The following is a 17415-nucleotide window of genomic DNA, read 5'->3' as shown; positions in this document are numbered from 1 at the left end:
CTGCTGCTGCCCAGAACAGGAGAATGCGGGTGTATCCACAAGAGAAGTGGTGCCTTTCCAATGCTGTATTCCTGGCAGCTGATCAAAGAACAGGGATAATCTCAGCCCCCACAGCTGCCAGCTGTTCCTACCCAGCAGGAAGGCAAACGATGGTGGCACATAGTTACGAAATGGAGAGAAGGTATCAAGAGCAAATACAAAAGGAGGATCAGAGGCTTGCTGGCAGGACATGGGAGTTTTCCTCCGTAGGCAGGTTACAGATAAGTGTTCTCTTCAAGTTCTGTCCAGATGACCAAGACGAAGCAGATGTTTTTGTCACCAGCTAACTACGCAAAATAACCCGCTGCAGATTTCAGCATAGCCACAGCAACTTTGGAAGAGCCACACCAGTGTCAGATGACCAGGAGCACATGCTGAACTAGACAAAGCACGTGACCCCTTTTTATTTCTTTCTCCCCATCTCAAAAAAAAAGTACATAATCTTCCTCCCCCAGTCACCCTACAAGTTATTAACTAAAACAGCTCAGAGAAAAACACGACATTTTCCCATGTACCCACCTCCATTTTCTGATGAATTCTAAAGACGCCCAGGATTTTCAGACCATAGCTATCCCAGGCATTCACTAATACTGGGAAAAAAGATTTGTAACCCACCCTACATCCCAGACTAGTAGTCTCAGGACTTAAATTCTTACCAGTGACACCTCTTGAAACCACTATTCCCCAGTGAGAAGAGTGTTTCCAAACAGACTGCAAGCAAGTACAAACCCTACCAAATAATAAGAGACTAGTGCCTTTAAATAGGTTGCAAGCCTTTTTTTGAAATAGAGCAGGTTTGTGCGCTTCTTCTGATATAAACCAGCCTGTCTCCACTGAGCCATTGACCTTCTCAGCTGCTTCTAGTTATTAAATGAAACAAGCGGCTCTGAGCACTAGGCAGGCCAGCTGAGTGTCTACCAGGCTTCAGCTGATTTATGGCTCTTGCTCGTTAAACCAAGTGTAGGTGGGGACCACATCACCTTTTTCTGTGAGCTGGGTCCCAGGAAAGATTTTATCTTCCATTTGCATATAAAAATATGCTTTAAGAACACAAATATCTTAAGGAAAAAAAGGAAATTGGGAAACTGAAGTAGCAATGAGGATGCTGAGGTAGGCAATGATTAATGTATAACATACCTTTCCCCAAAGGGAAAATAAATCCAAACTTTTCAGCTGTAAATAAAATGGCCTATTAGAAATAAAACTGGAGTTTTATCGAGGGGAAATTTTGAGTTTGCACTTTCTGCGGGGGGTGTGTATGTCCCAAGTGGAAAGAAAGGTCCATTGAGGAGTTCAAAACAATTCTTCTACAATCAGATAGAAGAAAGAAAAACCCAGATATTGCACGTTAACAACCTGGAATCATTGAAATAAAAAGCAGTGTGTTTCTTTGAAGGGTATTTCTTTCCCTTTCTGCTAAGAAATGAGTATTCTAGACCACTTTAGAGCCTATGTTACAACAGTCCTCAGCAGCACTAGCTGCATTTCCAAATGAATCTCAGCAAAAAGCCAGGCTGGAAATGCGTGACAGATACCAAGTTTTCTACTTCCCTCAGAGGAAACAGCGAGTGCAAAAGGCAGCTTTGTACAAAATTCTTCTAAAAAACCTTTACACAGCCAGCCCCATTGCTTAACAGAGAACAGATACAGGCCCAAGTCCCATTACACACAGATCCTGGCCCATGAGGCTATCACAGCAGTAGAGCTGCTAACGCTAGTTTAATCACAGCCAACACTTCCACAGGAAGGAAACTAGGGAATCGAGTGGAATTTGCTTTCCTAGTTAACCCAGCTCTGGGTGTAACTCATCCTGGGCATCCCTGTCATACATAAAGAGTTCTCTGGGCTCCCTGACTCTTAAAGATTGAAGTTATAACATGAGGTCTGAGGGTTATCTTACAAGGTGCTCAGATATCCTAGGAATAATATCCTAGCAATAATATTCTAGTAATAATATTATTTGGGTTGGGTTGGGTAGTGTCCAAACCCCCTTGTAGGAAACATCCTGATACTATGCTTTTGGACAGACCATGCCAAAGAACCACAGGTACTCTGCCTAAGAGAGAACTGAAGCTGTGAAGCAGTTCCAGGTGCTTAACAGTATACTAGAGAGCCAAAAATGCAGGCAAAATTGAGCTGGCTTCCATTAACAAGGCAGCTGCAGGAAGCTGTGCATCTGCTGGGCCCACTCAGTATCTTATTTAGCAAAGTAAACCGCTAAAATTTTTTTATAGCCCCAGATATGTAGGCAGAACTGGAAGAATGCTGCATTTAGCAAATAACAGTACCATATGTGTACACGCAAGTTCATCACTTGCGGCTAGTGGAAATTAATTCAAATTGCTTCCCATGCAATGTATTGTGTAACTGGCGGTACTGGGAGAACTGGTACCAGACCTTGATGATAACAGCAGGATGGACATTGTGTACTAGTGCCCTTATACAGAGTGACTGACCCCTAGTTCAACCATAGCTAAGCAAATACCGGTCAAACTGTTGTGCCATGTCTGTCCATCCAATTCTCACCTACATGCTCAAACTAAAGCTACTTCCTCAGTAATCAGCTGCCATGAATCGTGTCAGGTCCACGCAGAAGCCCAAACTGACTGAATGTTGCCACGTCCTTGCTGAGATGTGCATGAACAAGTGGGGACTATGTGCTCCACAAGGCATTCCATGTCTAAGCAGGAGAGCTGGCAGGTTCTGTGTTGCTTAAGCAAATGGGATTGTGTGGGCACAGCTCATAGCAGTAAATTCTGCCTCCTGTTTGTAATGAGCAAGCCCCAAAAAATGTGGTATGTCCTTCTGTGGGTGTTTTCTACGTTACAAAGTTTGCCTTGAAAGACATCTGAGGAAGTGGTCAGAATGGACAATTCGGGGACTAATGTTCAGCGTTAAGGTGTAGATATAAAAGGGACTTGCTGTCTTCAGAAAAAAACTATTTGAAATATTTGGGATGGGCTTTAAAACAGACCTAGATTAATCCTGCCAAGAACTGTCACACTTCAAAAATATCACGATGACCTGATCACAACTGTCTGCAAAAGAAAGATGAGGCACCACTGCCACGATGCCACTGTACCTGTCCCCAGACCAGTGGTGGCAGCAGGCTCTTGCTAAGGGGTAGGCAGAGCAGTTTGTCTGCTGCCAGTACATGCTTCTCAAAATCCAGTCCTTATTGGGTGATACCTTGCAATCAAACTGCCGTCGCTGTATAGGGTACGCTACAAATCAATGGCCACCAGCATGAATCATATGATGAATCACAGTATTAACGTGTCCTTCAGGGAACTATTTCTGCCTCTTAAAAAACCCTGCAGATTTAACGTGAATGGAAATTGGGCATCCGTTTCTGATTTCTTTGCCTCTTCAAGTGGAACCAAAATTTTATTTCTCGCTGTCCTGGAAAGATGAGTTCCCTTGGGGCTACCGCCTACCTGACTGTCCTGACGTGTCTCTTGCTGTAGGGGGTGATGACTTTGAAAAGCAACTCCATGGCTCCATTGATGCCAAGCGTAGTTCCTGTGGTAACTGAGCCAATAAAAGAGAAAAGCTGTCAGATCTGAAGCAGGTGGTCTGCAATATTGTGTTTAGAGGTGATGTGGAGAAGGGGGTAGCTGCCCCTGTGGCAATGAGCAGATTCTCTGGGCTCCCAGCTGGGCTTCAGAGGTCACTTTACAAGCACAGAAGCTGAAGCACAAAACTGTGGACACAACCTGAGACAAGATCAGATGCAAAAGCAGTCTTGCAGTTCTTCCCTGAGTTCCCAAAGCCCCTTTTCCTGTAAAAATTTTACTTACCAGAGGACAAATCACAGTTAAATATGTAATAAACTGTTAAATAGTAAATCCCAGCAAAATGACAGGGCTCAAATTCATCCCACATTTCCCACAGGCAACTCCATGAGGACAGCTTATTTCACAGGGGCATGGAGGGCAGAGTTTTTCTTTCTGTGCTATTATTCAGCAGTATGGAAGGGGCTTTCAGCAACCTGGGCTGGTGGGAGGTGTCCCTGTCCATGGCAGGGGGCTTGGAACTAGGTGGTCTTTAAGATCCCTTCTGACTCAAACCGTTCTATGATTCTGTAGTTTTGGGGGTCAGGAGTGTTTCTGAATGCAGCTTAATTTCAGCTAGGCCATTAAAGCTGTTACCTTTAACACAACTGGTTGCAGAGATTGTGAAGGGAGTAACCCAGAGCAAAGAACCGATGTGTGTGACAAGGAGTCATCTTTTCTGCTTTCATAACTAAGCGCTCTCAGATTTTTATATGCTTCTGGATCCTCTTTAGTTCCACCCCATAAAAATAAGGTTGGGAGTATGTAATCTCCTGGTTTGGTACCACATCCCCACAGATCTGCACCTGACCTCTCCCATTGCTTCCCAGCTGGGCCACAGAGCCCCCAAAGTCAGCGTTACCTCTGGAGGGGGAAGCACATCTGGAGAATGCTGGATATACCTGGAGAGGGACAGAGACGCTCCAGCAAAGGAGCAGAGGTGGTGTTCTGGCGTCTGAGATTAACAGCAAGGAGGCCAGGCTGCAGTGTGCATCCTAAAACCTCTGCAACAACTGCAGCTGAGCTGAGATGCAGGTGCACTGAAGCAGGGACCAGGGAAGCGTGCAGATTATTTTGGGTGGGAGGCAGCGCAGGGTCACTACACAGCTGTGAAACCCAAATAAAGGCACATTTCAGCTTCTGGCCTTGGCTGCATTTTCCGTTACACTCAGCCTTTCAAATACTGCTTATCACAGGGAGAGGGCTTGAATGTTGAGGCTTGGCTGCTTGCCTGAGAAAGTCCATTGCATGAAGCTAGCTCCCGTACTGATAGAAGGGACCTGCAGGGCTGAGCGCCAGGAGTGCTAAATCTTAGGATGCATATAGCAGACTGCAGACAGGATGGCCGTCAAGAATTATCTGCTGGGTGAGGGATGTGGGGAAGAAGAGGAAAGAGTCAGAGTCAGCAAAGAGAAATTTGTGCTGACAAATGCAGTGCTCTATAGCCGGGCAAGCCTGTATGAATCTGTACTGATCCTGGGAGAGAATACTGGAAATCCCATCGCTTGAATCATTTAATATGAGGGCATTGCCAAGCAAGAAAGGCTGGGACAGTGCATGGGGTGGGGGATAGGAGGGATACTAGGTGGAAGACCAGGATCTAATATGTAATTCCTGAGGGACCTTGAATGAGTAGCTAATTTCTCTCTCCCTGTTTCTCCACCTGTATTTTCCTTCCTTGGGAGCTGCTCTGAGGATCAATACAATCAACAACAGTGAGCCATTAGGCTGTTATGGTAATGGGAACTGCATAGAGACTTAACGTACCCAAGTCTCAAAGCAAAGGAATCGACTCCCTGTATTCTAGAATAGGAGAACACTGCCGTTAATATTTTTCTCTACAGTGCTTTTATTTTCATAGTCCATAGATGAAATACACTGTAAAGGCTGTATAGCCCCCGTGGGGACCACCTCTTTCTATGGTCGTTCTGGCTTTTGTGCCTGATTCTGTATATTAACAGTGCATTCAGGCAGTAACCTTAATCAGGAATGATGTTTCTTTGCACTGAAATGAGTAAACAAGAACTCTGACAGTTGTCACAGAGAGGAAAAGAGGAAAATGCAGGAACTCACCATTAGAAGCACAAACCCGCAGGACCCAGAGGCAGTGGATGAGGTGCAGGTGGTGACCCAGGTTTCTTCTTATGAGGCTCAGTATTATATCAGTTGCTTCTGCCTTCTGCACTTTCAGCCCAAACTTCCTATCTGTGAAAAGCAAATAACTATTACAAAGACCAGATCTCTGCAGCAGTGCTGATAAACATATTTGCACCCAGTCTTATAAATCAAGATCTCATAACAAATGCATTCAAATGTATCAATGAGTTAGATCAACATTATTCTCACTGAAAACAGGAAAAAAAAACCAAAAGCATCGAGTCCCTCAGGCATGTCAGCTGCAACGCCCAGCTTGGTGTCATCTGCAAAATTTCTGAGGGTGCATTCGATCCCACTGTCTATGACATTGACAAAGATATTTGACAGTACTGGTCCCAATACAGACCCCTGAGGGACACCACTTGTCACTGATCTCCATCCAGACATTGAACCATTGACCGCTACCCTCTGGGTGCAACCATCCAGCCAATTCCTTTTCCACTGAATAGGTCATCCATCAAGTCCATATGTCTCCAATTTAGAGAGGAGAACGTTGTGGGGGACAGTGTCAATGGTGTTACAGAAGTCCATAGATGACATCCTTATCTCTTCCCTTGTCCACTGATCATAGAAGGCCACTAGGTTGGTCATACAAGACTTGCCCTTGGTGAAGCCATGCTGGCTGAGTCAGATCACCTTCCTGTGCTCCCTTTGCCTTAACCTAGCTTCTAGGAGGCTCTGTTCCATGATATTGCCAGGCACAGGGGTGAGCCTGAGAGGCTGGTAGTCCCCAGGGTCCTTCTTTCTACCCTTTTTAGCAATGGGTGCAGTGTTTCCCTTTTTCCAGTCACCAGGGACTTCACCTGACTGCCATGACTTTTCAAATATCATGGAGAGTGGCTTGGCAACTATATCAGCCAATTCCTTCAGGATTCTGGGATGTATCTCATCAGGTCCCATAGACTTATGTATGTTTGTGTTCCTCAGGTAGTCTTGAACCTCATCTTCTCTTACAGTGGAGGGACTTTCCTCCCCCAGTCTCTGCCTTGATGTCCATCCACTCAAGAGGTGTGGGAATGGAGGTGGCCAGTGAAGGCTGAGGCAAAAGTGTTGTTGAGTACCTCAGCCTTCCCCTTGTCCGTTGTTACTAGTTTGCCGGTTGTGTTCATCAGGAGGAATACACCTTCTTTGACCTTCCTTTTCTAGCTGACATAAGTATAGAAGCCCTTCTTACTATTCTTTGCATCCCTTGCCAGGTTTGGCTCAGCTGCACCTTGGCCTTCCTGAGCCCATCCCTATGTAACTGGACAATGTCCCTGTACTCTTGCCAGCATACCTGACACTGCTTCCACTGCCTGTGCATTTCCTTCTCGCTCTTTAGTTTGACCAGCAGGTCTTGACTCAGCCATGCCAGTCTCTTGCCTTCCTTTCCCGATTCTTACATATGTGGATTGAGAGCTCTTGTACTCTATGGAAAGTGTCCTTAAAGGACTGCCAGCTCTGTTCTCCCTTATCCCTGAGGGCAGTTTCCCGGGGGCCCCTATTGACTAATTCCTGCAACAGCTGGAAGTTTGTTTTCCTAAAATCCAGGGTCCTGGCTTTGCCTCTCCCATACCCCTCAGGACTGTGAAATCTACCAGTACGTGATCACTGCCAATCTTGACATGCACCGCAGCACGGTGGCTTTCAACTCCTCCTGTTTGTTGCCCATGCTGCATGCATTGGTGTAGAGGCACTTCAGCTGGGCTGTCAGCCCTGTCACCTTTTTTCCTTTGAGGTATTTCATCAGAGTTTCCCTGTTGGCCCCATTACCTCAGGAGCCCATGGGTCACCTCTGTAAGACTTCAGGTGTGCTTCAGTGTACCCAGCACGTCTTGGAGCAACAGGCTGAGGGCCCTTGCTAGCATCCCATCCCTCTAACCTTGACATGTTGGCCCACAGCTTGTCATGGGCTGGTGTGATATCCCCTCACCCTTCAAGTCTAGTTTAGAGGTCTGTCAATCAGGAAACATCAAGCAAATTTTCTTCTGGGAGGACTTTTAGCCACAAGGCCAACCCAAAGCAGAACAGGGGTGAAAGCTGTGTTTAGAAACAGCTCTACGCACAGATACGCCCTCCCTGTCCTGTCCCAGGATCTCTACCTGGCCAAACCACAGACAAGCAGCACACCCCCGACGAATAAACTCACAGCTGTCTATCAGGCACTTCCCAGCGCTGATTACTGCTGGGGCCATCCATTAGTTTTGAGCCCCCCACCCAAAGAGCCCCCCACGGCTCAGCAGTACCTCGCTGGCCGACCCTGGCCAGCAGGCGAAGCAGGGGCAGGAGGGTGCTGAGGTCGGGCGGCTCGGTCCGGGCAGCGGCAGCGAGAGCCTGCAGCAGCGCCTCGCTGCCCCCTTTGCTGATCACGTACTGAATCCTCCGGCCGGTCCCTGGGGAAAAGAGGAGAGACTCTGCTCAGGGCATCCTTTCCTTGAGCCGCTGCTGTCGCAAACCCTCACCCCGCATGGAGCACACAAAGCTCCCATGACCTTCCAACGATGTTTTGCAGCTATAAACCCAAGGGCATCTGCTGAACTGATCGTGAATCTCAGGTGCCCCTGGACTAGAGGCATGGCTAATGGCTGCATGGTGAAACTGTGCACGCTACTGCCTCTTGCTCTGGCAGTCATTATCTTTACAAACCCACGTCCTGCAGTTTTTCATTGTGCATTGAAATGCAACAGAGAGGAATAAGCAGAGACACCAACAGGTTTCAAAGGAGCAGAAGGCTCAGTGATCTTTTCTTAGATACTGGAAATTAAACAAGCAAAGGACTAAAGCTGCAACGGGCTTTTGCCAAATGAAAAGGAATCCTAGGGAAGCTTTGGAGACAGATTTCAAACAAATCCAGGTATCCAAAGAAACCACACGCTAATCCTGCGAGCCCTACTGTGTCAACAAACATTGATCCATGGGCAACTTCAGCTGCAACTTCAGGCTCCATGGATGGAGGAAGCCGCAGGCTCAGCTCCTGGTGGGTGACAGCACTTCCTACCTCCCAGGCAGGGAGCCCATCCCGCTAGTGGGAACAGCACTGCAGGGCTTCGGAAGAGGGGCACCGCGATGTCTGCGGTGGGCTCAGAGGAGCAGGGAAGGCAGGAGGCTCCAGCACTCACCACTGCAGCCCCCGCAGCCCAGCTCACGGGGTTCAGAATTGTTTAGCAAATGACACTTCTGAGGTGGAGCAGGAAGGAAAAGAAACTCCTTTTTTTTAATTTTTTTTCCCCAGTTCTTTTGCCAATTCATTTATTTTCTCATGTGGCTCAGGCACAGGCAGAGACGTGCCTTCCCTGCAGCCCTGAGGTGGAGGTGCCTGCCGTGGAGATGCTGAGCTCTCTCCATCAGAGTCCTTGTGCCCTGGGAAGCCAGGCTCCTCTCCCTGTCCCACAGCCCTCTCTCCAATGGCACTGGTGAACATTTCCAGTGGCTGACTGCCAGAGTTTATGAAATACTTTGAAACTCATGGGCATCTTTTAAGCAAAAAAATAAAATTGAGACTCTCTCTGAATCTTTTTTTTTTCCTTTAACCTACTAAAAAAGCTCAGTTTTCCAAACACAGGAGTAAAGACTGCTGATCTATGGACACAATTCCTGTTTTCTTCACCTTGCAAACATCTGGCCAAGTTTATGCAGGTATGAATTCCCTGACCTATTTGAAGATCCCTAGCCCACAGGCATTGCCTCAGACCTTTGCTTCCTTACCCAGAGAGAGCAGGTCAGTGAGGACACTAAGAACACTCAGGATGACATCCTTGTCACAGGAGCTCTGAAATGGAAACACACCAAATTTAGGGATCAGTTCAGAACAGCAAATTTCAGGCTACACAGGGTTGCAGCGCATCATGCAATCTAGAGGCACAGAGATCCTTGTTTGATACTGAGTACTTTTTGTGCCATCTGGCCAGTGAAATGTGGAACCATACTGATAACACATTTTAAAAACCTCTGACAGACATACTGATCATACTACACAACATCCTTAAAATTATATATTCTTAGATAATTCTTAGATTTAATAGACAGTAGCATTTCTGCAAGGTTTACATCTAAATTCTAAATTACATCTCTCTTTCTTGGTTTGGTCTGCTACCTCAAAGTTGAGGAAATTCTGTATCACACAGAAATGACAGATGTGGGGTGCTCTTCCATGACAGCATCCCTTCTTACTGGGAGTTGAAGAATAATATCTTTAAACTATATTAAACTCATTTACAAGAAAATTCTCCCGTCTTTGCAGCTTTGCAGCTATAGCCACAAGGAAGCCTGGAATTTGGGGACCAGAAAGATGCCCTAAACTTATTTTTAATCAAGACCAAGTAACCATCACACCTTGACATCACACATTCTGCTTTAGATTCGCTTTAAATTTTGCACTAGAGGAAAAAGATATACTGTATTTGCAGAGAAGGAAACACATGATATCTACCACCCATGAGACACAAGACCCCTTCTTTAATCCTTTGACAACCAGATTTCACTGCTGCAACTGAAGAATTAATCACAATTCTGTATTGCTGTATGAGGGATTTGGGTTAAGTTCTAGATGTCTTAGATTCTGTACGGATACAATACGACACAGTACAAATTTCAAATATAATAGAAAACTTGCATTTCTGTAGGCTTGGTCCTGAAGAACCTCAGGATCACATGATCTATAATGGAAACACTTTATCTCTCATTAAATTACTACAATAGGATAATATTTTACAAATAAATGGCTCCTATATTTCTGAATGTTGAAGTGCTTCAGCCACTTAACCTGCTAGTATGTATTCTAGATATATGGGATCATTTTACCAGCTGAATTGATTCGACCATTCTCTGACATATTTAACATTATGCAGCTGAATATTTAAGGCAAGGAACTCAGAAGTAACACCTAGTAAAAAGAAATTCTAGAAAGAATATTGGGGAAATCTAATTCAGATCTATAATAATGACTATTATTGCAAATGGAGTTTTCTTTTCCAGTGGATCCCTGCTGAAGTCACAACATAAGCTGACACAGTGCTGATAGTTATGTAGCTAGTTAGGGAGCTGCGTATCATACCTCCTCCTCCTTTCTTATAGTTGGGGAGCATATGCATTTAGTGAGACATGGGAATGAAGCGAGAAAATGGCCAGTCTTCACAGTCAGAGCAGGTGACTGTCAGCTTGGAGAACCAGGTTTCCACTTCTGTTGCAGAACTCCCATAGGATGCTCAGCAGTTCCCTTCAACCAAAACTCATTCTTTAGTGGCAAATTATATGTGCTGTCTTCTGCATGTAATAATCTATATTACCGCTGAGTTTCCTAACTTCAACATCCTTAAAATTATATATTCTTAGATAAATTTTTAAAAATCATAATTATTAACAAAAACAAACTCCAAATCTCTGAAAAACAGAATTACCATCATGCTGGTTTTGGTCAATCACCAGCGCTGAGTGCTCAATACACATTTCATGCTGGCATGAGTGAGCAACAGGGACATGAGTATCAGCAGGGGAGTGAGATAAGAACAAGATGTGGTCAGGGGAAGGGGATGGAAGAAAGAGGAGTCAGGCAAGGACGAGAGATCGGAGCAAACAGTCGGAGAATCACTTCTGAAACAGGGGACTCAGGGGAGGAGGGTCTGTGAGCACTGCTGCCTTTCCAAAGACTCACCTTACTTCTGTTGTTAGCTAAAATCCACAGTAAAAGCACATCTCATCCCCATCTCAGAGCTGGCCCATGCCCAGAGCGAGAGCCTGCTGTTTCTATTCATCACTACATTAACTCAACAAGCAGAGATCTCTGCACTGAACATAAAAGTTCGTCCCTTTTATGAACCATGTTGAAATCAAAAGGCTCAATATAATAGGATTACTGCTTCTTTCCAAGCCAAGACAAACAGAATACGTGGCTTTAAAGAAATCCAGTAACTCTTGGTTCACCAAGTATTGCCACCCTCACCTTACTGGAGGGGTGCAATTCATGTTGCTGGCTCGAGGGACCACACAGAGAGGAAAGTCTGCAGCAGGGTCTCAATACCATTACTTCTAGGTAACACATAGAGTTTTAGTCATATGTTAATCTTGCTAATTCATGTCTTTGTTCATTAGTCCCTAATCTAGAGCTGTCTCGAGTCTCCCAGAGCAAACAAAGAGCAATCAAAGCTCTCTTCCCAAGGGTTTCTTGGCATTTTTTAGCATAGGGACTTAATAGTCAGAGGCAGGCTGTCAGGAGTGATGAGTCTTCACCAAATTTACTGACTCCAGGAAGAGCTACGGTTCTCAGCACCTTTTTAAATATCAGGGTTGCCTAAATCAGACTGTCCTCTGGTTTTGTCTTGCTGCCTGTCAGTATCCCTTTCCTCTGTAGGTGGATGGATTACGCATTAAGGTTTCAGTAATGAAGTCTTCATTGATTTATGCTCCTATTACACTGGGTTGTTTATTTTAACTGATTGGATTGTGGGTTTCCTAAGCCATTAACACAAATAGTGATGACATAAGATATCCTCTGACTTTCCCTGCACTTTACCCAGAGACTCAGGCGAACAAAGAACTTGAGGGGACATGAAAGATCAACCTTTAAAATGTGCAAATTAGAGCTGGGTGATGTTGCCAAATACTTTACCTGAGTATTTACTCTTGATGTTTTAACACTAAAACTCCAACTGTGTTGGTGCCCCATTGCTTGCCTTCCTCCAGCACACTAGTGAGGGAATTGGATTACTTGTGTGTTTCCTGAAATGGTGGGTAAAAGTGTAGTCCCATTACAAATTCTAAGATATTTCCCACTAACTTTGGTGGCACCACTGAATAATACAGAATAGTACAGAAGAACACAGCTCCAATTTATATAGCAAGACAACACAGAAAAACAACCCTGAAGTTGCTGTTGTCTTGCAAAATGGCAACTTGCCTGTTGAAAACAAAAAGCTCAGATTTTGACAAATTAGCTTGAGATTTTCAAAGCCATCAAAGATATTTGGACATTGAAATCTATTAGAATCAATTGTTTAAATTAATACTCATAGCAAACTGTGGATGAATTGTCAAAAAATTCATTCATTAAAAATAATCAGTAAATCTTTTTGAACAGTAAGTACAAATGAGAAGATCACAACTTGTGCCTGATCTAAAAAAGATGAATAGAGTAATTTCTTTAATGCAAATTACTTACCCAGCTCTGGTTAAAATAAACACATTAGTTATTTTTATTGAAAGATGCGTTTGATGGTTCAAGAACAAAGTATAAGCAAAGAGAGAAGTAAATTCCCTCTTCCTAAATATTTTCCATTCCTGCCAGCACTTATGAATGTTAGATACAACATCTATACACACACAGACTAATGAAGATGCATTCATGGTATATGGGTGGAATGAGAGCAGAGAAAAGTTCCCAGAGGCTCAAGTTAGATTACAAAATCACCAGCCTCCTGCAGGATTTCACTAGAAGGATTTGAAGTTAGAGCTAAATTGTTACCTATTAACAACGGCCTGTAGCTGCCTTTCACGGCTTCCAGCTAGACAAAGGCTAAAGTAGCAAAAAACATCATTTAAATGATCAAGCATGGCTGTACTTTTTGGCTGGAGCCCCTCATCTTAGCTTTACTTCAGCAAAGGCTGCTGTTTTCCTCAGCCAACTCATCACAGGGCTGAGTTCAGATATATTTAATCAGCTCCTAGCTGGTAGTTCCTTTCTCAGCTTTTTCTGGGAATTAATCCCTGAAACACTGGGGCTTTGGTTAGCTTGGCTGAAGCTCCTCATAGATAGATAGCAGGACGATGGAAAAATCCAGGAATAAAAGAAATACCCCAGTGCATAGTCACTGATACATTACAGGCAGCAAGCGATTAGTTGGTGACATTGGGTTTGGAGGACAACAGCTTGATCCCAAGATCCTTCTGACTGGCAGCTCGGGTTATTTTGCTGACCCACAATTAAGCAGGGAAGGAGTTCCTGTCTCCTTGTCCTGCTCCTGGGAACACACCAAGACAAGCTGTTATTTACTCAAGATTATAAAATTGCCACTGAACTACAGAACAAGTAATTTCATTTCATCAGGGAACTCTCCTGGGACGTTTTCCGCAAGATTTGAAGACCCAGCAGAGGTGGGATTTTTCCTGTCCCACCTGCCTGGCAGCAGCTATCAGTGCAGTTCCCCTTTTAGAGCTGGCTTAAAACAAAGGCTTCCTATAAACTCAGTCTTTTGTGCAGTTCCCGGGCTTTCATGTCTTTTGCCCAAAGGCAAGTATTTCTCCAAACGAGACATGCAGACTACTGAGGGTGTTTGCTGTGAGACTGGGCATTAATGCTGAAAGAAGGAGAGTGCCCAGGTAGAAATCAGACAGCATTAATTTGTGCAGCGCAATATTTACCAATAAATATTTTATTTGGGGAAAGAAATATGAAGCAGTTATTCCAGTCACAAAAATAATAAATGCAAAATCAAAATCGCTTCTGCAAGACAATGCATAACATCATTTCTACCAATACTCCTATTAAATTAGTTGTTGAATATAGCCTCACAAAGCCATGTGACTGCATAGGGAAAAAAAAACCCACACACACACACACACCAAAATGGTCTGTTTTTAAAGAAAAGCTATTGCTGCACTGGTCTAAGAAACTTCCAGACCTGGTGGTTTTTAGAGAGACCAAGGAATAAGATGTCCAGTTCCAGAGGTTGGTTGTTTGTTTTTAAATAGCCTGTTTCTAAATAGGGAAGCAGGATTTGACCTGCTCAAAATACATCCTTCTTTCTTCTCTTACCCCTAATAAATTTGCTCACACAAATAGAGCAGTCAGAAGCCTAACTGTCTGTGTAATGAGACTTGCATCTGCAAGTAAGATTTCTCACTCCCTGCACTCAAAGCCTATCGAAGAGAAATCCTAGCGCAAAATTAATACCAGCTAAAATCAAGACTAGCTTAGGGGCTGAGCAGCATTAGTCCTCGCTCTGTCCTGAGACCTCTAGAACCTATTGGGCTGCTAATAACTGTATTAATGCTTAAATCAGAGACTCCCCTCCCGACGTTCTGCCACCGGCTGGGCAGCGGGGCTCATCAGACCCGACTGCTGGGCACAGCCGCTCACCGCTGGCAGTATGGATTTGCCAGCTGGACGTCTTCTTTCCACAACTGACTATCCAGCTTTACCATAACTGTGAAGCCAGGTTTGGTGCTTTACATTCTGTGCCTTGTCAGACTAAATTGCTTTTTCTAATTTAAGTGGAGCTAAAAATTCACACTTAAATAAGAGGGCAAAATACCCTGGAGAGTTTCTTGTCTGTGCGCTCCCATCCTCAGCCTCAATATTCAGCCAGCTAACTGTGATTTCTTCTTGTTGGAAGGTTATTATCTACAGTATTGGATACAGGGAGGTTTAGAAAAAAAAATCTAAGGGGGAAAAAAGGGTTTAGGGATCTCTGAAATATCACTAGGCAACCTCAGAATAAACGAGTATTCAGATTAAAGTGATTACAAACTAAACCTTGCTCTCTCTGAAGCACTTTGTAACAATACTACCATCATCCAGCTTTAGAAGGATCCCAAGAAGTTACAGTCCTGTTGCCCCTGCTCCCAAAATACACATCCAAATGTCCTCAGCACCACCAGAGACGTGTCCCCCCCTCTGCTAAACAGTAAGTGCATTTCTTTAGCTTTATCTGGAGTTCCTCTGCCAAGAAGCCAGATAGACCTGAGCAAGCCAGAAAACTCAAAGGAGACATGGGAGGGAAAGGAGCTATTTAAAGACTCAGAGAGGAGGACCTTGCTGCCCGGGTAGTGTCCTAAGTGACTTCTTTAATCCTGCAAGAAAGGCGTCCGCAGCTGCGTGGGATCACGTAGCCCTCAAACTGTATGCAGGGCAGCCAAAGGGCCTCCCAGAACAAGGCACGTGGTCTGACAAGTTCTTGCTCCTGTTCCCGAACTTTAGAGACAAGTCCCTCTCGCTGGTTCCTGCACACCCCTGTGAGGCATGGCTAGCAACCCATTGACCCAAGCACCAGCCGTTTTTGTTCTTGCTGATGCTTAACACCAAGCCAGGCTCTATGCATCGGCCCAAAGCAACAGTTGTGGATTTTATACCCCAGAATATAGCAAATACTAATAAAAACTGTCCCTCTCTGTGGCCTGCTGCAGTCAGGTGGGTAGCTTTTTTCAGGGCCTGCAGTGACCTGAAGGTGTATGTCTTCTCATCCTTATTTGCACTTTGGTGTGGTAACCTGCAACATTTTTTTCAATAGCACACTAGCTGACTGCTGGGCGTGATGATTCCATACCCTGCACAATGGATGGCGGCTCACCCAGGTGCTGAGCAGAAGCAGTGCCTCAAAGCCAACATCTAACGTGCTATCACACAGGGCTTTGCTCCTACTCATTGAGCTTCAGGGCTTCTTCTCCAAGGCTACATGCTACACGCTGTGGGACTGCACTGCTTCAAGGCAGAGACGGGCAAATTCCAAACGTACATCTGAATGTCTTCAAAACGCTGAAGGTGTTGAGATGTAACAGCTTGGCCTGAGCTGATCTCTAGCCAAAATAACTTAGTGAATAACATCTTGGTGGAAATCGTCTGTGCCAAGGAATCTTACTATATTTAATGCAATAAATTGCACTAACATAACACCTTTCATCACAGGATCACAGATTTCTTCACAAATATTAATTAACACCTGTCCCACTGCATCCCTCATCAAGAAGATCATATTCATTGTCCCTTATTTTCCTGGTGGGAGATATCACCCTATGGTGGGAAATTGACTTAGCCAATACCTAAGCAGATTGGTGGCAGAGCCCACAAAGATATTCCAATAAACTGAAGCAGAAACACTGCACACAAGTATTATAGCTCGCAATCACGCATTTCCATGTATTTGTGGGGGGCTCAAAGATTTTCTTCCCTGAGATCAGTCTTCTTCTAACTTCCCAGGAAGTGCAGCAGAACAGACCTGTCCCCTGCAAGGAATCCTAACGCCAGACTGGGAGAGGAAAGGGCTGCTCACCACCGGTGAGTCCCAGACCTGCTTACAAAGTGGTTCATCCTTGTGCCCAAGGACAAGGGGGCTGCTACCTTCAGTTCATCCATATGAGAATTAAGAAGCACATAGACCATGACCTGACCCTTTTCCAAACGATGTTTTACCTGCTGTGCCACAAAGACTCCAAGGTGTCTCACCTAACTTCAGAGCAAGGTTGTTCATCACGTCTGTGTCGCACCATTAGTGTGTTACACTAATAAAATGTATTGTCACCCAGATATCTGCTGGACTTGTGCCCTGATAGATCACGATACCTTGGATACTGTTGGCAAAATAAATTGCTTTTTTCTTTCTTTCTTTCTTCATGCCAAAGTTCTTTCTATGTTCTTAAAGAAAAGATTGCCCTTGTGCAGAAGTTCCTCCTGATACAAAGTTCCTTTGTGTCACTTGCTCCTCTCACTAATGCATCTCTAATAGAGCAATTACTTTATTATGCAGAACTGGTGGTAAAACACATTATTATATAACCTTAAAATGCTTCTGTCAAATTGGAAGCATTAAAAGAATGAGGAAACTCTGAGATAAATCAAAACACGTGATATTCTGCAAAAGGCTTTTAGACTTTGAATATTTCTAAAGTTCTTTGTGTAATTTCTACTGCAGATAAATTCTCACAGGTTTCATCTCTAATTTCACAATAAGTTACCTATGACACCTAAAGATTTTGACTG

General features: G+C 44.4%; 1 protein-coding gene across 1 annotated transcript in view; it reads right to left on the bottom strand.

The window, feature by feature from the left end:
• AGBL1 (ATP/GTP binding protein like 1) overlaps positions 1 to 17415 on the bottom strand; it is a 332766-nt gene that overhangs the window by 263392 nt on the left and 51959 nt on the right. Inside the window, exons 2-5 of the mRNA XM_037393817.1 lie at positions 9435 to 9498; positions 7976 to 8122; positions 5667 to 5798; positions 3477 to 3570 (exon numbers count right to left, since the gene is read on the bottom strand). Coding sequence (XP_037249714.1) covers positions 3477 to 3570; positions 5667 to 5798; positions 7976 to 8122; positions 9435 to 9498 — 437 coding nt within the window. The remainder of the gene's footprint in view (positions 1 to 3476; positions 3571 to 5666; positions 5799 to 7975; positions 8123 to 9434; positions 9499 to 17415) is intronic.

Source organism: Falco rusticolus, chromosome 7 (genome assembly GCF_015220075.1).
Source record: "Falco rusticolus isolate bFalRus1 chromosome 7, bFalRus1.pri, whole genome shotgun sequence".
Classification (NCBI taxonomy): Eukaryota; Metazoa; Chordata; class Aves; order Falconiformes; family Falconidae; genus Falco; species Falco rusticolus.
The sequence above is the reverse complement of the archived record's forward strand: the minus strand, read 5'-3'. Positions and strand labels throughout refer to the sequence as shown.